General features: G+C 43.5%; 1 protein-coding gene across 1 annotated transcript in view; it reads left to right on the top strand.

Moving 5' to 3' along the window:
• Positions 1 to 1,821: 1,821 nt before the first annotated feature.
• Positions 1,822 to 20,863, top strand: part of LOC126263587 (transcription factor MafA-like) — a 29,118-nt gene continuing 10,076 nt past the window's right edge. The window contains exons 1-2 of the mRNA XM_049960680.1: positions 1,822 to 1,909; positions 2,033 to 2,954. Of these exons, the coding sequence (XP_049816637.1) occupies positions 1,822 to 1,909; positions 2,033 to 2,954 (1,010 nt within the window). The remainder of the gene's footprint in view (positions 1,910 to 2,032; positions 2,955 to 20,863) is intronic.

Here is a 20,863-nt window from a genome sequence, read left to right as displayed (position 1 = left end):
CTAAATGTGGATAGGTTTTTTCACTCCATTTTTCACATTTCTTTCTTTTTACTGTCGTGTAGTAGATTTTCTTCCTGTTTGTCTTGTGCAGAACATGGCACATTTGTTGCATTTCATTTTCTGTATTCCTGACTGGTCATATATCGGAGGTTTATTTTTTCCGCGTATTACCTTAGATCCTAGTTCAGCCTTTGTACAGAAACTAATTTTTGTAGTATTGCGAAATGTATAATTTATTTTACAAGAAATGTTTTCCATATATGGTAGTGTAAAAAATTTTTGTTTCTTCGTTCTATCTACTTTCGCTAATTTTACTTCTCATTTCCGTTTTTTATTAACTACATTAGGTTTGTAGCCATTATTTGGAGCTGCAGTTTTAACTGTATCTGATTGTGTCTTCTTGTTTTGTGTAGTGAGGGGAACTCCAATCATACGATATATCATAGCGTGAAAATATTCTGTTTTATGTGGCAGTGGGTGGCATGTGGAGTTGTGCATCATAAAGTCGCTTCTGTCTATTTTACGAAATACGTCAGATTTATGGATACCATTATCATTAGCCTTTTTTTATATCTAAGATGTTCATGCTATTGTCTCTTCCATATACAGTGGTAAATTTGACGCTATTATGCATGCTGTCCACATGTTGGACATTCTTGATTCCTTTACTATTTCCATTAAGGAGTAGGACGATATTATCAACATTCCTGTGGAGTAATTAAAGAGCATGTCATTAAACGTAGATATGAGGTGCGACAACAGTGTGTTCTCTCAGATAGCTGTAGGTGAGAAAATATGTCTAACTGTCCGTCCGAGGATTACACGAGCGCTCGTTGGTTGTAGTGGAAATCCACATCCTTTACAGAGCGTCCGCATGCACCTGTTCTCTGTAGATGGCGGTCGCGAACTGGTGATCGCGAAACGTACGGTCCCCGGGCGGAGGAAGCAAGCGGGTGTGAAGGGGCGCAAAAATCGTGGCTGTTGGATGTAATTTATTTCGTTCTATTTTTTCCGAGTATTTTGAAAGGAAGTGATGTCGGAGCGAGGCAGGGTCCGGCGCGCAGAATGTGGGCGGTCGCAGCGCGCGGCGGCTTCCGGCCGGCGGCGTCGGTGGTGGGGGGCCGTGGGCGTGGCCGCGGCGGATCCGGCCAAAGGGAGCGCGGGTCGCGCCCCCACCCCGCGCGGCGCGGCACGCGCATAAAACGGCGCGGCGGGCTGCGCGCGCGACCACGACGCCGAGGCGACGACGGCCGAGCAGCGCCGAGCAGACGCACCAGCAGTCGCCAGTCGCCGCCCGGCGGGACATGACGCAGGATACACGTAAGTCGCGGCTAGCCGGCGCGGACTGCCACTGGGGGTATGCCAACCGAGCGCGGCAGCGGGCTAAGTAGCGCGCGGGTTCTCGGCTAGGGTGACAGGGGCAGTGAAGCTGAAATTCTGGTAGTGTTCTCTACAGAAACCGTAGGGAGTGACCATGTAGCAGTTGAGGTGCACTTAAGACTTCAGAGTCGAGACGCTATTCGGGGCGATTTTGCAACGGAGTGGTCCTTTTATTGGCACCGGTTGGGGTCATCTTAGGTAGTCAGACCGTTTTTGGGGGTTCAGCCGCTACTGCCGCGTACGAGAGTGGTGGGTGGAAACTAAGGGGCAGACACGGTGCGGTACGCGAAAGAGGCGGCGGCCCTGCGCCGCGCCGACGCACACGCTGGGGAAGACTCGCGCCGCGAGCAGGTGGGGGCGGAGGTGGAGGCGGAGACGCAGCGCTCGCGTTCGCGGTCGCGCTCGCCTGAAGCCTTGGGCGGCGTGCTTGCAGGAGCAGCCATGGAGGCGGACGACTCGGACCTGGCGGGCCAGTACCTGCAGCAGTTCGAGCTGGACCGGCTGGAGGGCGCCGTGAAGCGCGAGCAGGGCGCGGGCGCCGAGACGCCGCCCCCGCCGCCCCCGCCGCCGCCGCAGCAGCAGCCGCAGCGCCTGCCGTCGATGCCGCTGCTGCAGCCGTCGCCGCCGCACCACCTGCTGACGCCGCCGGGAGAGGACGCGCACCCGCTGTACGGCGCGGGCCAGCAGCACGCCGGCGTGCTGGTGAAGGCGGTGGCGCAGCACGGCCACGGCGGCGAGCCGAGGCTGGTGGCGCTGCAGCACCCGGGCACGCCGCCCGACACGCCGCCCGTGAGCGCGTCGCCCCCGCACTACGCCGCCGCCGCCGCCGCCGCCGCCGTGGCCGCGGCCGGCGCGCTCGCCGACGACATGGGCTGGTTCCCGCAGTCGGCCGTGCGCTACCTGGCGCCCGAACCGCTCGACCTGCGGCCCAACTGCGCCGCCGACAACATGATGGAGCCGCAGGGCGCGCCGGTGGTCGCCGCCGCCGGCTGGGCGCCGGGCGCCACCTCCGTCATCGCGGACGGCTGCCGCAAGCTGCTGGCCGAGTACGCGCCGCACCACCACCACCACCACCACCACCACCACGGGCACCACCACGGCGAGGAGGAGGTGCCGGTGCGGCCGCTGGGCGCCGGCTCGGTGTCGCCCGCGGCGCACCACCACCACCAGCCGCAGCACCACCACCACCAGCAGCACCACCACGAGCTGGCGCCGCCGCCGCCGCCGCAGCACCAGTACGCCGCCTCCACCGCCTCCTCCACCGAGGATATCCTCAACGACGACGCGCTCATGTCGCTGTCGGTGCGCGAGCTCAACAAGAAGCTGCACGGCTACCCGCGCGAGGAGGTGGTGCGCCTCAAGCAGAAGCGGCGCACGCTCAAGAACCGCGGCTACGCGCAGAACTGCCGCAGCAAGCGGCTGCAGCAGCGCCAGGAGCTCGAGGTGACCAACCGCACGCTGGTGGCCGAGCTGCAGCGCCTCAAGGTGGAGCTGGCGCGCGTCACGCAGGAGCGAGACCTCTACAAGCAGCGCCTCGAGCAGCAGCTGCGCCACGCCGCCCCCGTGCCGCCCCCGCGCGCCGATGCCGCCTCCGCCGCCTCGCCGGCCGCCGCCGCCGCCGACTTCTACATGTGACGTCAGCGAGCGGCGCGGGCCGCCTGGTCCTGAGGCGCCGCCGCCACGACGCCGCCTCCCGACGCGTCTCTCCGTTAGGAGTGCCGGAAACGGTAAACAGTGGACTCCAGGTGTGGCCCCTACTTCTCTGCAGCCTCCGCGTTACTGAGGGCGGGACGGAGTTCCCAGTGGACGAGGTCGAGTGATCCCCTCTGCCGCTTCCCTGTCAGCTGCCGCGAGATTCACGCACCAAACCTCTCTGTCTGTGTAAGCAGTAGCTTGCCACCCCTCCAAAGCCGTAATTTCGGATACCCGTAAATTCTAAGTGTCTCGGCGTGACTGTCTAGACGCCACTCGAGCTGAGGCTTTCCACCCTGTGCACAATTGTTTGAAATCGGACCTAGTCCTCTTCGTGTCAGCCTCGCTGGAGTCCAGTGAGAAAGTATGGCCTGCTGTCGCACCACCAGATGAATTCGGCAACGATCGTTGTCGCAATATTGTGCGCAAAGTACGGGGTCGTCAAAGCGGTTAGGTCCTAAAACACGTACCGCCTACTTTTTACCATTCTCAGTACACGTGAGTAGTCGGCTCCTCGTCTCTGTCAGCCACGACTACGCCACCTCCGACGCGCCCCTGCGAGGTTGCTCTCGTAAGGTGTGCGCGACACGGTAAAGAGTAGTCTCCAGAAAGTATCCCCTCGTCTGTCCATAGGCCGCTCGCTCTGATATTCGCGCTTCCTCACGGAGGGCAGAAAACGGTTCTGACTGAACGACATCAACTGTGTCCCTCATCTCGGCTACTTCCCTGTGGCCTTGCCGAGAATTTCGTGCACCGTCAGCCCTCTCCAAAACTCTACCTACGTACACAACAGTTTTGCACCCCTCTAAAGCTGTGATTTCGGACAGCCATAACTTCCAAGTTTTCAATGATCTTCTCCATTACTCTAGAATAGGAACACTGCTTGCGGTCACGAAACTGATACAGCGTTTTGGAACAGAAGTTGTACCAGATCCCATTTTTTTCTATTTTATTTATTTATGTTTCATTTTTTCGCGACTAGTTTTCCGTGTCGCCGCAACGTCATCCTCAAGCACTCTTTCTTATACTCAGCCAAACTTTCGAGCGGCTCAACAATTTGGATGTATACGTGAATGAACACTTGAGAATGGGGTAGCTGTGACACCGAATCTGCTCGTGCAAGAAAACTTTAAGATAAATATATAGAAGCGAAATAAAGCTGCTGGAAGTTCCCGTTCGCAAATCATTTCCTTCGTAACTGGATGCTCAGATTCCCTCGGTGTGATAATCGACGTGTTCGTCTTGATGACGCTTATGTTTCGTCTGCGCAATGTTTTGAAAACAGTCTTCTTCTTAAGTTACAGTCCCGCTGCAGCCCGATCACGGCCGCCGCTCACACCATCAGATGGGGACGAGTAGGGCTGTTGTTGTTTGTTGATACGGCACCGTCAGAGCGGTTGGCTCCTAGAAGACATTGTGCCTAGATAGCAGGATTCTCAGTTCACGTGAGTAGTCGGCCTTTCGTCTCTGTTACTTCCTTGTCGGCTGCCCCAAGGATCATCCACGATTTACTTTCTTCATACTTCGGGCCCTGTGAAAAATGTTTTGTATTCCTCAAATTACATTTCTGCCTTCCACTGTATTTACTGACTGTTTTGCAGTATCGACTAATTTCGACTATTATGGCATTCCGAAGTGGCGGTCTGACGTGCCCACGCACATGCCAACAAGCTGATCAGACATATGGCGGGCAAACATGAAACTTACTTTTAGACAAATTATCTACATGACTACTTTTCGAAAGTGTTTTGTTGTATGCCATATAGCTGGAGAGCTTGGGGGCCTGCCCTAGCGTACGTCAACTGCCGCTTCGAAACGGCGAAACAGCCGATATTGGTCAACAGAGCAAAATAAACAGTAACTACAATCGAAAGCGGAAATTTTATTTGAAAAATTTTGCACAACTGTGGAACCTACGCGAAGGAAACTCATTATTTACATGCGAAAGTTGTTTGGATGTAATCCATGGCGTGATTGGTAGGCGGTGCGTCATGGGAAGACGGGAGTGAAGCACCCACCTGTCCGTACTCAGATCTGCTAAGACAGAATGGAGGGAAATCTGGTGAGATTGCTCTTGCAGTTTGTGAACATGGCAACGCAGCACTTCCCACCAGCTGCAGCCAACCTGGCGTGTCCTTTTACGCACTTCTTCTGACTTCTTCTTTACCAACAAATTTGTTCACAGTTTCCAAATACTTATCGATCATTACGCGCCGTAGTTATCCTTCTACCCACGTAGTCTCGCACGTGTTACACTGGACGCTTTCTGTTTTACTAATGAGAGAGAAGCAGCTATTCCAGAAACATTCGCTGGCGAGCATGGCAGCGCCACATAACACAATTCAGATGTCGTAAAACGAAATCAATGAGACACTAGAAAAGTGCCGAATGTTTCTTGGAAATAGTTATCTTACAACTAGACGTTACGTCAACATTCTCAGCGGCAGGCTTCATGGAAAAAAATTATTGTCTTTATCTCTTTGCGACTGTTGAAAAGCACGGAGTTCCAACGGGGAAAGAAGCTGAAAACATGAGACGACACGAAACAAAATTTTAGGCTGTAAGTAGTTACTGACACTCGGGGAAAGGGTGGAGAATTTGCTGTTAATAAGACTGCAACTGTTAAAATCAATATTTCACTTCTGCACACGATATTTCGACTAACTTACAAAAGTATTAAGGGCGGATGGGGGCCAACTTTGACCCAACAACTCTCACGGAACTATGGTGAAAACCGATGCTGAGCTTTCGGTGGAACTCGTATCCTGTTCTTTGCTAAGCTCGTAGCACCTGAAGAAAACATAGATAAGATTTATAAATACTGTGCACATAATTAGCATCGTCTACTAGATTGAACATCTGATAAGCAAGCATCTATTTACTTTGTCCACCATTTCAACAGATTTTTACGCAGCTAGCTCTTTGTAAATGCGCAGCATGGGCGATTGCCTTTATGTTTCGTCGTTCAATCATGTGCGTACCATATCGTATAAATAGCACATAACTATAGAGTGTAGTAACCTCCTGCAAGTCGTCGACAAATCTGTTGGCAAAGAAGAACTCGTTCGCATTCTGTGATATGGCCTCTGGAATTTCCGTCGCCTCAAAGCACTAAGTACATACTTGGCACTGAATATATTCTTGCTATTTGGCAAGAAGTGAAACAGAAACACGTGGAAGTCTTAACAGTCTTACAACATCTCAGAAGCTTCATACATAAAGAAACAGGTGAACAAATTTGTAAAGCGCGTGTTGTTTGCAGAGAGCCTCTCTTGTTAATAATAACAATAAAAAAGATAACAAACTTGCCAAATTCCACGTCAATTGTGGTCTCACTCCCGTCTCTGTCGTAAATTGATGACTTCACTCAAAATTTTCTTTCGGAAGAAAGCTACAGCCCCAAACCGGAGCTTTCGTGGAGAAACTCAAAATTTTTAGATTCTTTAGGACTTGAAAAAATTGGTATTATTATTACTTAAGAATTTTGTTGCTTTCGCTACGGCACAAAACCGCACGTGTTCTTCCCAGCGATACTGCTAGATTACGAAACAATTTCATTTCTCAATATACTCACGAGAGCAGCGGGGGGTCTTGATTGCCAACTTTCACACTCCTGTTCGTTAAGATCACTACTCATTTGTCAAGAGTCACAGCACAATCAAAGAAATTGAGAACGATTTTATAACTTTTTTTCTCTTTTTGTTCCGTGTGGTCTGTAGGCTTTCAGGCGTACAAAGCTGCAGGTGCTACGTAGCTCCTAAAGGCCACACTTTTTTCGGAAGTCATTGCAAACTGCAGTTATCCACCATGGAAACAAAATGCGATTATCCAATCTAGGTGAGACAGTTTCCTCTCTCTCTCATGTACTAGAGCCCACTACTCACGTGTCAAGAGTCAGCACTATAATAAAAGTGCTGCGGAAAATTTATTACGTTTCTTGTATCAGGGATTGGGAGCAACAAATGCAAGGAGCTTCTTAAAATTCGTACGTTTTCGGAAGTTGCTGGAATCTGCGCTGCCCACACTGAAAACAAACGACCTTTTTTCATCCCAGTTCTGGCGGACAGAATAAGAAAGGCAGCTATTACCCTACCATGAGAGGGGTGCGTGATTCTCGGGTCAGTTGTGTCTTCACACTTTGCATTCCGCCCCTCCCTCGTTGCGGGTTGTCTCGTAAGAGAGCCAGTGGTCACTGAGCCTTCGCGAACTGGAGGACTTTCACCCTGGGGACCGCCCGGTCGCTGATTTCAGTGACGGACATAGAGACACGGACGTGAGCGTGTGAAGTGACGCATCTCACCACTGACGGTGAACGAGGACTTTGAGACACAGTGTATATCAGATATTACGGGTTCGAACATTTCTACTACTGGAACTTGTTTAGATTTTTAAAGAGGCAGTATCTTGAACTGTATTTTTAACACACACTGCTTTATCCCTGTGAGAGAATAATGTACTTAATTTCCAGTTGCAATAGGTGTTGCGATTTCAAGTCCAAAACTCACTTCTTCCTTTACTTAGACGGGTTTAGCTACAATATCTTTGTTCGACGTCTGTTTGCTTAGTTCAGAGAGATTATACGGATGTAGATCTCGTTAATGGAGTACTTGTGACCGAATGAGTGTATCAGTATATGATTTGAGACCTTGAGAACTGGAACGTACTTTGTAGATTCTAAGGCGCTACATAATAACGTGATAGTTGTCGGCATGCACTTTTCATTGTCTGATTACTGGAGTAAGTAATATAATGAGTCACATCTACAAAGTTATCCACTTTTACAATCCCTAGATATAGTGTAAGGAATCGAACACATCTTTCCTTTGTAATCGACAGATATTTACTTTACGATGCGATTTTGAAAAATGCAACTGTACTGAAAAGAAAACTTTTTATTTAAGACTTGCAGTAATTTTCAGCTGAATGGTGTAGAAGAAGTACGTAGGCAAAAATTAAGTTGTTCTGTGAACTTTGTGTTTCTTTTTGCTCAGTTTTGAAGCATTATCGCTCTGATTTTTCAGGCTGTCTCCAAACAGCAAAATCATTTAAACAATATTTTCAGTATCGTTTTTGAAATACAGAAGTTACCAATATCGGTTCCATATTCCATTTTTGTGCGATTGAACTGTGTCCTTAATACTAGAGTTCGGGAAAGACTGTGCCCCCTGCATACATCTTCTGGAAGACAACATTCCGGACCACGGATGTGAGTGAGGGTGCTTAATCTTGTACATATGAGATCATGGTTGTGTTTCAAATTATTATATGTTAAATACCTTGAGAATGATCTAATGTAAATACAAAGTAATAAAAGTATTTGCTTAAAATACAAGCGTCTTCCTTGTAGTGGCTCACTTCCGCTACTGCACCACTGCTTCTCAACACTACAAGTCCGTCGCATATGGAATTCGCCGAAATGATAAATTGCCGGGCAAGAAACAATAGTCCTTGAGAAATGGTCTGGGTGAAAAATACTAGTATTGGCTGTCATATTTCTACCTGTATGCACACAGGATTTTCAGTACTGTACATAAATTAGGCTACTTTCGTTGTCTCGTGGCAAGTGTATAAATGTTAACGCCTTCTTCGATGCCATCGACTTTGTACACCTTGAGTCACTACTGACTGTATTACAGCTTCTGTTACTGCCAAACTATAGAGCTCGCTTTGGTACCGTCAGTCGCTTGCCTTGAGGTTCCAGCGCTTCATGTTTACGGCGTTTTGTGCCGCCACTGGAAACATTTCCTGTTTGTTCCTTTGTCGCGCGACCTGGAAACACGTTCTCCCGGCTGCCTTGAGGCCGATTGTCGGTGGCTTTTATTCCTCCAGGTTTACGTTCAGCATTACCACTAATAGTCTACCTTATTTATCAGCAAGTAGGCTACGCAGTAATGCCAAAACATGATTTTATTCGGTCTACCTATCGAAATATTGCGTTTGTCACGTAGCCACTGCTATCTGCGCATACGTACAGTCAATGTTTCACCGACAGAACATGTTTAGTCTACCGTGGTTCTGCACTGGAAACTTAGCAAATATGATCATATAGCACTTTCACAGAAGTAACGTAACAACCATTTTCATCATCTTTAGTGTTTTCTAATTCACTGTTTTGTTGTGGTTTTACGTTAGCGAGATTTGTGGCGACGACAAATCCAAGAATCCAGAGGCTACCGACTTCTAATGCTTTATTTCAGCAGTTCTAAGTATTTTTCGCTGATATAAAAATAGGCTAGCTACTTTTAAAATAAAGCAGGAAGTTATTTTTCTAACAACTATTATACTCGTATTTTCTTGCATTAACGATGTTTAGCTAAATATTTTCTTTTCCTCTCACACAGTCAGTTACCTAACTAGCACTATGCGACTACAGACGAATTCAGTTTTATTTATGTTACTAAATTAACCATTTACTAACTAGGTTAACTGGCCTGTCTTTAATCACTGCTGTGGGTACAGACCGAGATATACACAAATGCAAGTGTTAATAAAAATAATAATTGCTTTTAGTGTTGCATTCAGCATATCGTTCTTCTGAAAACTACAGGTTAACTGTAAAAAGTCGCACTTTATTTTATTTCCTCCACTCGTTTCATGAGCACGATTTACGTGAAGTAATCAGTCGTATGTATGTTGAGTGTACGACTTTGGTGTAGACTGCCGCACAGTTCAACAGTAGAAGACAATTATGTTGGAGATTTAAAACTCTGAAACGGGTAGTCGAAATAAAATAAATTGTGACTGTTAACAGTAGTTTAAAATGATATCAGTAACAGTCACGTTAAAATATAAGCTAAAACGTTCCCATTAAACTTAAAAATATCGACCCTGCTTGTTTCTGTGTTGTTGCTGTGGCCTTCAATTCGATGGCTGATTCGATGCACCTCTCCGAGCGAGTCTATCCTGTGCAAATCTCTGCATCTCTTAATAACAGCTGTATCCTACATCTATTGGAACCTGCTTACTGTATCATGCCTTGATCTCCCTTTACTATTTTCATCCCCTTGACTTCCCTCCATTGCCAAACCGATAGTACTTCTGGGTGCGGCCTATCAGCTTCCTTCCTTTAGTTAAGTTGAGCCACAAATTTCTTTTTTCAATAATTCGATTTAGTACCTCCTCAATAATTATTCTATCTACCAACCTAATCTTCAACATTAGTCTGTAGCGTCGTATACCAAAACCTTGTATTCTCTTCTCCCTTAATCAAAATGGCTCAAATGGCTCTGAGCACCATGGGACTTCACTTCGGAGGTCATAAGTCCCCTAGAACTTAGAACTACTTAAACCTAACTAACCTAAGGACATCACACACATCCATGCCCGAGGCAGGATTCGAACCTGCGACCGTAGCGGCATGTTTTGGTTTTCTTGATGTTCATCACACAACTTCTTCTCAAGACACTGTCCATTCCGTTCAGCCGCTTTTCCAGTTTCACCACCGTCTCTGACAAATTACAATTTCATCGTTGAATCTCAAGGTTTTTATCTCTCCTTTCAAATCTCAATTTGGTTTCCTTTACTACTTGCTCAAGGTACAGACTGAAACGCATGGCGAAATGTTACAGCCCTGCCTCACTCCCTTCTCATCGGTGGCTTCAGGTTTCTCAAACCTGCAATCTAGTTTCAATACAAGTTGTTAATAACCTTTCTGTCCCTCTTCAGAATTTCAGAGAGTGTAATCTAGACAGCACTCTAAAGCTTTCTCTAACTCTACTAATCCTGTAGACGTAGGTTTGCCTTTTTTCAGCCTATCTTCTAGGTGAGTCATAGACTCAGCATTGCCTCCCGCGTGCCTACATTTCTCCCTAACCCAAACTGATGCTATCCGAGGCCGGCTTCTAGCGGTTCTTCTATTATTCTGTAAATAATTCTTGGAAATATTTTGCGTCCATGACTTATTATACTGATAGTCTGATAATATTCACAGCTGTCAGCATCTGCCTTCTTCGGAATGGGAATTATTATATTCTTCTTACATTCTGAAGGTATTTCCCCTCTCATATATCTTGTACATGAAATAATTTTGTAGTGGCTGGATCTCCCAAGGATATAAATAATTCAGAGCTGATGTCGTCTACTCCAGGTGATTTGCTTCCACTTGAGACTTTCAGTGCTCTGTCAAATTATTCTCGCAGTACCATATCTCGTATCTCATGTTCAGCTATCCCTCTTCTCTTTCTGTATTACTGTTCTCAAGTCTGTTACCCTTATAAGGATCCTCTATGTGCTCTTCCACCTTTAAACTTTCCCATACTTGCTTAGTACTGGTTTTCCGTATGAGATCTCGATATTTCTATGTTACTAGAATGTTATGTCTTATAGAGGACGTGAGAGTAGGAATGGAAAAGTTTCACATTTTTTGCTGGTCGATATTTGTAGGTTGGTCGCCCTTTGACTCATCCATGTCTATTTCTGCTTCTTCGTATCGCCACGTGGGCAGTGACAGGTCTTTGGATGGTCTTGTCTCACAAATCTCTTATTTTTCGTGTATCTCACTTACATACAATAATTGCTCACATCCTAGTAATATAGAGTTATAGAATGACTCCTCTTGTTCTAATACGTGGTAAAAAAGGCGCACTATAACGCTACTGACGAATTTTAAAAAATTACATTTTTGTAAGCAAACGAGTACAAAAAAAATAGCAGTTCCATGCAAACTGTTTTCGTAACTTCACCAAGGGAAGGAGTGATATTTGAAGATATGTACACAAACAAAGAAGTTACATTTTTTCTCGTACAAAGTAGGAAAAATTGCGTCCACTATGGACTGTATCGTAATAACTATGATTGATAACAACACCGGAAAAAATAACGTAATTACGCGCGAGTTACTGACGTCAGAAACTTATTAGAATTAACGTTTTTGTATCAAGTAGCTAAAATTCCAGGGTGACATGTTATACCGGGATCGGCCGATCCCAAGAGAAAGGTATCCTCTTATTTGATGACTTGGCCAAAATTACTTTTATTGGCAATATACGACAGTGAAATGAAGGGTAAATCAATGATGAAATCAGCCTGATATCGTTAAAGTAACTTATTTTAAGACCCAATATACTTTTTGAAGCGTAAATTCATCTTGGCTGTATTGATGCTAACAACACAGAAATGGGTATATGTCTACTGAGAATTTTTTAGAAAGGAAAATTGAAGAAAGTACAGCTGAATATGGAGGACAATTTCTTCATTTAAAATTCTCTGTAAATGCCCACAAATATGTTTTTCTGTCGCTTTGACGTCGCAATGAAGGTCATTCAAAAGCCAGCTGAAACCCTGGAGATGAAGCAATGCTACAAAATGTAGATAGGATAATAACATAATCTATCGAAATGATTTTAGGCGAATTTTAATATTAATGTTCTAGGAATTAATTTAGTTGGAGAATGACAATTCCACTTTCTAATTCAATTGAAAGAGGTGCCCAGGAGTAATTCACACTGTCACTGTATTTTTACCTTTGCGACTATTACTTTGTATAATCAGCTGCTGTGTATGAATATTGACCTTGTCTTCAGTGACTACTTCTCTTCTACTGAGGGGCTGGTAGCATCAACTGTAGTTTTGTGTTGCGTGTAGATTATTCCTACCTGTGATAATAAACGACACGTTTAGGGCTTAATAGGCTGTCATTTTGACTAAAGTAACAGTTCAACTATTGCTTCGTAGTTTAGGTTAAATATGAAATGTATGCTGAGCCCTAAAATGTTTTTTTTTTCCTTTGCTTCAAGTACACATAACAACATAATATTAAAAATTTGTGCGTTTGTCGTACGAGCCGGTTTTTGAGACGTTGCAGGCGAATTGTCCCAAAAACTTCTTACACAGTTTCAACATTTACCATTTTTGTTTTTGCGATACGCAGCTGTTTGCTTTGTGGCTTCCACATATTACTTATTGGTGTTGTTGTGGTCTTCAGTTAGAAGAATTTCATGTAGCTCTACAGGTTTGTCTGTTCTTCATCTCTGAGTTATTATAATCATCTCTTACGAATTTGATCGTTTTGGTAACGGTAAACCACAGTACGAAACGTTAACTTCGTAAAAGACAATACAGAATGCTTTCTGAATTAATCTATTACACGAGTACGGACAACAAAAGAAAAGTTTGGCCTTAAACTACTGGTATCTGAGAACAGAACAGAGTATTCTAATCAAGGTTATACCGAAAATAAATCATATTCTCCAGTATATGGTGCATTGCACCTTCACGTTTAACCAACACTTTCCCAAGGAGCACATCCTCTGCGAAACACTTCATTTTATGCTAAGCGTGTTGACTGACGTTTTAAGTCACCTGCACTGTATATTCAAGGGACGTTGTACCTGTGCAAGTAGTCATTGTCAAACCTTCATACATCAGACGTATTAACTCTCCAAGAATATTAAAGTCAAAGTTTGGTACCAAGTACTGTGGTTTATAATACGTTCTAGCCATTCATTTTGTTCCCTGTAGCATTTTATAACTGCCATTTTTCGTTTAATAATATACATGCCAGTCGTTAACAGGTACCTCTACGTTGTATTGTGCATACATGACAGCTGTTTCTGTACTCACATACACGTACCACTCCTGGTCATGGCGAGGCCATCAGAAAATGTACGTAACAGGATAGAGAAAAAAAACTAAAAGTGAATCGTTGCACGCCTAACTCTATACTTATAGAAATAAAAGAAATTTGCTTGTACACATGGTATTTATCATTTACACAGTAAGTAAGGTGTGTAGGATCTCATCTTCCTGTTCTTTTCTTTAGTAAACTGCTGCGAGTATAGCATTTCTTAATTTATTTGTTTAAATATTTATGTGTTCAGAACATCACTGGTTGGTCGAAAGCGGTACACGACAACGGAAATACCTTCCAGGAAAATATGAAACGCTCCCTAGGAACACGCAGTATCGGTCGGTAGGGAGAAGGGTGACTGGTACAGTGACATTGTTTCATTCACTAGCAAACACGGGTAAAAGCGTCACTGCCCCTGTACACACCACTGATCGAGCCTGAACTGTGACGAAAGTTGTAAATCTTGGTACACTGAAGTGTATAAAACAAAGTTACTATGACTGGCATCGTTGGTACATCTTCAAAAATGCCTGTTATGAAACAATTCACTTCAGGAATTAATAAAATTAGCATTTAAACTTCGTTTCCAATGAGTTTATACTCAACTTTTTTGTTAATGTAACCATAGTTTAACACTGTGTGCTCATCATGGACGGTTTGACATGCAGAGCTGCAGTAGATGGGGAAATGTGCAATATTTCAAAAGAACTCACAGTGCCATGGTGTTTCCTGTCCGCGACGAAAGGGGCAGCTGGGTAATATACAGTATGAAGAAGGGAAAAATTCTGCTGACCGGGCATGTTCTTTTGACTTTATATCTGATTCTGTGAAGGTGATTATAGGGCGACTTCGTATTTTGTCGCAGACTTCAGTGGTCCGAGACGGATCGCAAGCATTTCTGTCAGGCAAGTTGGTTGCACTCTGTTGTTCTGTCCGATATGTAAAATCGTGTTTTACAGGTTTTGCTATCGAAAGTTTTCTTCTTATCAATTCCTTTCGTAAAAGAAAAAAAAAGTATTCGGACATCTATTGTGATACGGCAGTAATTGTGTGATTATTAAAAAAAGTATTTCCTTCTATTAATTTCGATTCCACCATACTCGTAGTCACATGGAGCGTAGGTGTACACAGTACCCGATTACTTCATTTCGGTTTTTTATTCTAAATTTGCCTCCTGTGAAGTATCTCCATAAAAAGTTGTAGCTTTTGTAAAGAACTTTCTCGAGGAGCATTTAAGAGAAGAACATTATACAGCTAGACTGTTAGGCCCCTCACCGACAGTAATTTACATTGATGCCGTTTTTACTAACGAAAGTCCGCCCCCCGGTAGCTGAGTGGTCAGCGCGACAGACTGTCAATCCTAAGGGCCCGGGTTCGACTCCCGGCTGGATCAGGGACTGGGTGTTGTGTTGTCCTAATCATCGTCATTTCATCCCCATAGACGCGCAAGTCGCCGAAGTGGCGTCAAAACGAAAGACTTGCAGCAGGCGAGCGGTCTACCCGACGGGAGGCCCTCGTCACACGCCATTATTATTATTATTTACTAACGAAAAAAAAGAGATTCTATACATTCGAGGCTAACACTGTCATAAAAAATGTGTAGGCTGTATTAAAATTTGCCTGCTTAATCTCCGTAAAGGTTTTTTAGGCATATATGGAAAAGTCTCACCAACAGTCCCTTCAGGAGAAATCATTGCAGTTCTTCCCTCCGTCCTTTCTCATCAGGTACGTTTCCAGTAACAAAGCCACGAAAGAAAGCTAGGTGGTCTCAGACTGGGATCTTTATCATTTCATTGGCCAAATAACACAACATTTGCATCACATTTTGTTTTACATCGAATATGTGTGTTTCACATCCAATTTTGCGCAGCTTCTGAATCTAGCCGCCAGCAATTCTTTGCAGGTAAGTGCTAGCGCGCGTTGCTTCGCCCGAAATCCTAGATGAATTCCGTGTTTGTATTCGATTTCGCTTATGCAATGCTATGTTTTCAAAACCAGCCCACGGGAAACGAGATAAACAAAATGCCTGCGTACTTAAACAGAATTAAAGAGTTATCCGTCCGGATACGTGAGGTTGCTGTTAGATTTTACCGACAAAAGTTCCGTTGTCTTTCACTCTGTGTGTGATTGCTGGTTTGGTATCCTTAATAGCTTTCTGTGGTTTTTCAGAATACTGACAGGATACAACAAAAGATTCTCCATACCTGTGACTAAATGATAAAATGAAAGTGAAATATAATCTCTGTGCTAATTGTTGCATGGTGTCTCATAAGATTTTATAACACGCGATTGTTGGGCAACTTGTTCATAATCATGGCCCTGCAGATTTAAGAGGGTCTCCTGAAAAGCCTGTATTCAGAACTTCAACAACAGTATGGGGAAGCTATTCATTTTACCGTATTATCAGTTTGACTATTCAGAATGAAAGTAAATTGCTATGCTTTTTTCGTACTTTGAGTCTTTGCTAACAGTTGGATGGTAGCTGTATACGTCTGAGGGAACGGAAATATTTCCATTTATAATTTTAGAACAGAAATCACAAGTATCTTTAAGTATGAAGAGTTCCAGCCGCCAGCTACAACAGGTGTAAACGCATGGTGTGTAAATGGGGATACGCTTTGTGCGTGCATTTACTTATTGCATGCTTCGCCGTACTCACTGTACTAGCTAGAATCCTTTTATAATAATCTGTACGTTTCGTAGTGATTTCTCGTCTTTACCTTCACGTCACGAAATTAAAGAAGTACAAGACTCTACAGGTTTTCTTCACGAGGCACACAAGTGTTTTCTAGCCTGTTAATTTCCCAGATCTCTTAGCTTCTAGGGTAATTCGGAGTATAACGTGTCACGGAGAGTCCTATAAGTACTTGGCGTGATTTTAGTATGGACAGGGCGAGTGAACAGCGTTCATGTCACCAAGTCACCAGTTACCAATATGAACGGAGGGGCAGCTTTTTTATCTGTGCATTTGTTTCTGATGCAGGTGTCAATATCACAGCATTTGAAACGTACCAAGGCTGGCCCTGCCCACCTTGAAGCGTTGCACTACTTCCTATAGTATATGGTAGTTGTTTTTTTTCTTTATTTTATTAATAATGAGACGTAAACTTCAGTAGTTTATCGCAAAATCAGTTACCTGTTATAAATGTTAGCTTTTATACTTTGTGAAGTAACGTCTATGACTCGTGGTGTATCGTAAACTCTGTGATTGTTACACGGGTAACACTCGTTTCATAAAACTTCCCGCAAACGTGACGTTACTTTGATATCACACACAATGTCGACGACCGCATAATTGGCTATCGACTTTAGTTAGTGTTCCATACGCGCCTCTCAAAGAGTCCATGCTCGCGTACTGGAGATTTACAAAAACATTTGATTCTAGGACTGATTCATTATAATTATTGCTATAATAAAAAGTCACATAATTATTTGTCGACGGTTAATGCCTTCATATAAGAGTGCTCTCTCATGAGTGAATTTTCATCGTCAATAATTTATAAATGAAGCATGTAACACGCTTGTTTGGTAATTTGCAGTAAGCAGCTTCAAAGTAAAGAGCACTGAAAATTTATCACAAACACGTCACCATTAAATGTCACTGAATGACGCATCAACAATGTAAGCCTTCAGGAGAGAGTGTGATATCCAAGACAAGAAATAAATAACGCATAGTTAAGTGGTAGCGTAATGGACATCGTTGTGCGGAGAGTTGTGAATTCGCATCCCGTCACATGCAATTTTTTTTGTGTCATTGTTGTCAACAAGTCCTGGGACTTTCGTATGAACGTAATACAAGTATGCTTTGCAGTATTCGATATTATTTACATTCAGTTTGATCTGAGAACGAAGGATGAAATAAATATTAAGCGATTTCCGAATACGTGTTAGGCAGGAACGTAAGAGTACAGCTTAAATTGTTGCGACTGAAACGAACAACAATAAAATGCATGTTTTTCCTTCTCTCAAATATTTGGCTTTTTTTTACGATTATGTACGGCTTTCGAGTTTGTGGTTAGGCAGGAACCTATGAGGACAGTTTAAATTGTTGCAAGTTAATCGAGGAGCAATAACATTTATATCCTTCCTTATCGCAAAGTCAATAGAGGATCATGCGGTCATTGATACTGCGCCTTGACGTCAAAATGACGTCACGTTTGCAGAAAATGTAGTGAAACGAGCGTTATGCTTGTTATACTGAGGAGTTAGAGTTTTGTTCTGTGAGATTTTGTAAGTTTAATTTTGCTAGAAGCAGTTCACCTGCAATCCTATTTCCATTGTATTTGGAGTGAGGGGGAAATGTGAAAATATAAATTGTCGAAACAAAGTATTAGTACCTTTTGACTAAGACATTCATCTGGAGTCGGGAATCGTTTTTATTTTTTGATAAGTACAGTCACATCTGAAAAAGTATTTGTATCGGTAAAATAAGATTTATTAATGAGCAAGCATTCCACCAACCGAAAGCAGTTGTAGACCTTGATGGTAAGAATTTTCAACGTCCGCGTGTCGAGGGCGAGCTGTAATACTAATAATATAATAGGGAAAAGCCGCTTTGTCACAAACTGTTCATAAAATCGCCAAGTGTCACTATATGATAGTAATAATCAACTAGGCATATTTAGTTGCCGAGACGTCTTAAGTCTTGGCAGCAATAGAACGCCTACAAAACGAGTTTCCACAGCTTCTTTGGTTACGTGATCAGAGTAATGCTCCGGGAAGAACGGAAATTTAGCAGCCTACAAAATACCACACAGGTCTCGTGAAGAATACATGGAGGTCTCTGTAAGTGTCCTGATTTCGTATACAGTGTTAAAGTTGAGCAGCCACAGTTTTAGCTTTTGCTGTAACATGTTGCTGTGGGCGGAAAAGGAACGTTTGGATAACTAAACACAGCTATTTTTGTTAAAGAAATGGTAAACCTGCTGGTTGGTTTGAACACTGCAGTGCTTTACAAGGCATGGTACCATTACAGCTGACCTGCAAGTTAACGTGCGCTCTGAACCAAGATTTAACTTGGCTTTTTATGCGTTAATGAGTCACTGCCAGGGAGAAAGAAAGGTGCATGTAACAGAACAAATTTCAGGAGCGACAGGGAAGCGAGTCACAGAACGCTGGATTTGCTGTGAGACACAAACCTTCTTAGATATTGAGGCTCACTTGTCTTTCACCTCTGCCAACGATTCGTTAATAGAAAAAATTTCAGCCAGAATCGTGATTAGGGGCTCACGTTAAACTAAATCCCCACCAATCTTGTAAATGTCTGGCCGAGTCAGTTCAAACGTGGGAGGAAGATAGGGGCATTATACATCCAATAGGGTGACATTTCCATATTCCATCCTGGCTCTTATACAGCTAACTTCAGCTGTTTGCCATTTTCAAGCGCGTACTATATTCGTGAATTTACACTGTCACCCTTTGCGAGTGTATATAAAGGTATACTAGACATTTTAGTACGTAACCGCTGAAAACAAAAGTTAAAACAACGTTCCATATTCGTCAACGCCTTAAAATAACATTACTATCAGGGTGGCATAGGTTCGTAAACATAAAAGCTCATAATATGTCGCACAGAACATAGATCTACGCAGGTCGATTCGGCTCTGTCCAGTTTACAGTAAACAGCTATTCAAAGATATAACGACAAACAGTGGCCGCAGCCCAGCTCATGGTACCTGTCAATATGTGCCGGGGTTATGGTGCCTCTCCATTATATATGTTTTATCGGTACACTTAAAATTGCTGTCATACACTTGTGCCACGTGGCACACAGAAATACGTTCATGCTTACGTCATGTCATGTAGTAAATGCTTGTATAAAATGAAGTCAAACTATAAAAAGATTTTCGAGAATCTAAATTTAAAAAATTCACGTATTTGCCGAAATAGTAACATGTCACATACAGTAATAACAAAAATGTAATTGCAGAGTGTTTGGATAACATTTATGCCGTTTCATTTCATCATATACTCGGCTAAAATTCTGTAAAAATCTCGTGCTATATAATCCTGACTCTTCCTTCAATATCTTGTCCCGCTATTGTGAGGGTATGAGATTTATCAGATGTTTTGTGGCCAAAGTTTTTGAAAATGAATCATTTCGTTGACTGATGGGGATATCTCGTGCCAATTTTCGAAAATACTTATAGATGAACTGGCTCTATTAGCAGAATATCTGTTGACTTGTTCATCTGGAAAAATTGTACGAAGGTTAAAAGTTCAGTTATTGTCTGGGAAGATTTGGTAAAGTTCTGGTCTTGTTCCGCGTGTTTTGTTACTTTTTTTGGTCTGAGGTACTCCGCATGAGCTTCGTGCCATCCAACGATGATTGGCGGGATGACGTGGTGATTGATGAGAGGCGGCAAAGAATCTTCTGCATAAAGCATGACGTCTTGGAACTCCAATTCCCGGAAGATTAATAATGTAAATGCTGATGTATATACTCTTGTTTTCGACTTCGGAAGTTTGGAGTTTCTTCAAACGAGATGTACCTAACTAGTTAATTTCATATCATGCTTGTAATCAAACGCATAATAAAAGGCTTCATACATATTAGAGTAGCTGCGTACTACAGACCTAAGATGAGTTTATCCACGACTCGGAGGTTCACAGACTTCTCGGAGCTGAAGACAAGCGAAGAGATAATTTATAAACAAAATGAACGCTCGCACTCTCTTTTAGCAAGCGTGTATATTTACAATTCCTCGAGTGTATCCATGACTCTTCGTTTCTTGCTTATTACATGTAGTATTTGTAGGGTTCTGATGGCCCTTGAAATAGTGTGGGCGGATTCTTTAAAACCAGTAGTATCACGTCTGATAAAGCACTGCTTTGATGAAACCAAACTACCGGCGAGGACAATCTTGCCTTCCCACTTATAGCTGTTATTGTGTGTAAAACCGAAAAACGTGATGCAATTTTAATTTTTTTACATTTACTACAACCATTTAAAAAACATTCGATTGGGTCTCTATTAAAAATGCTTGTAAGCAGTTTTTCAGTGTGGAGCCTTTAAGCATCTGTCATTAGACATTGTTCTTGTTGTTAGCTCCAGTTTCCTCGTCTGCCACTGGAGTCTGTCTCGCCCTATCGTTGGCGACACAAATTCCTCGTACGTATCCAGAAAATCCGCTTCCTTCTCTCTTCCTACTTTGCTTGGTCACCAATTTTAAGATTCGTTTGCTTCACCTCTTAAATTATCTTCGTGCGAAATATCCTATCCAT

The sequence above is a fragment of the Schistocerca nitens genome, chromosome 6 (assembly GCF_023898315.1).
Source record: "Schistocerca nitens isolate TAMUIC-IGC-003100 chromosome 6, iqSchNite1.1, whole genome shotgun sequence".
Taxonomy (NCBI): Eukaryota; Metazoa; Arthropoda; class Insecta; order Orthoptera; family Acrididae; genus Schistocerca; species Schistocerca nitens.
Note: the sequence above shows the minus strand (reverse complement) of the source record. Positions and strands in the feature narration are given on the sequence as shown.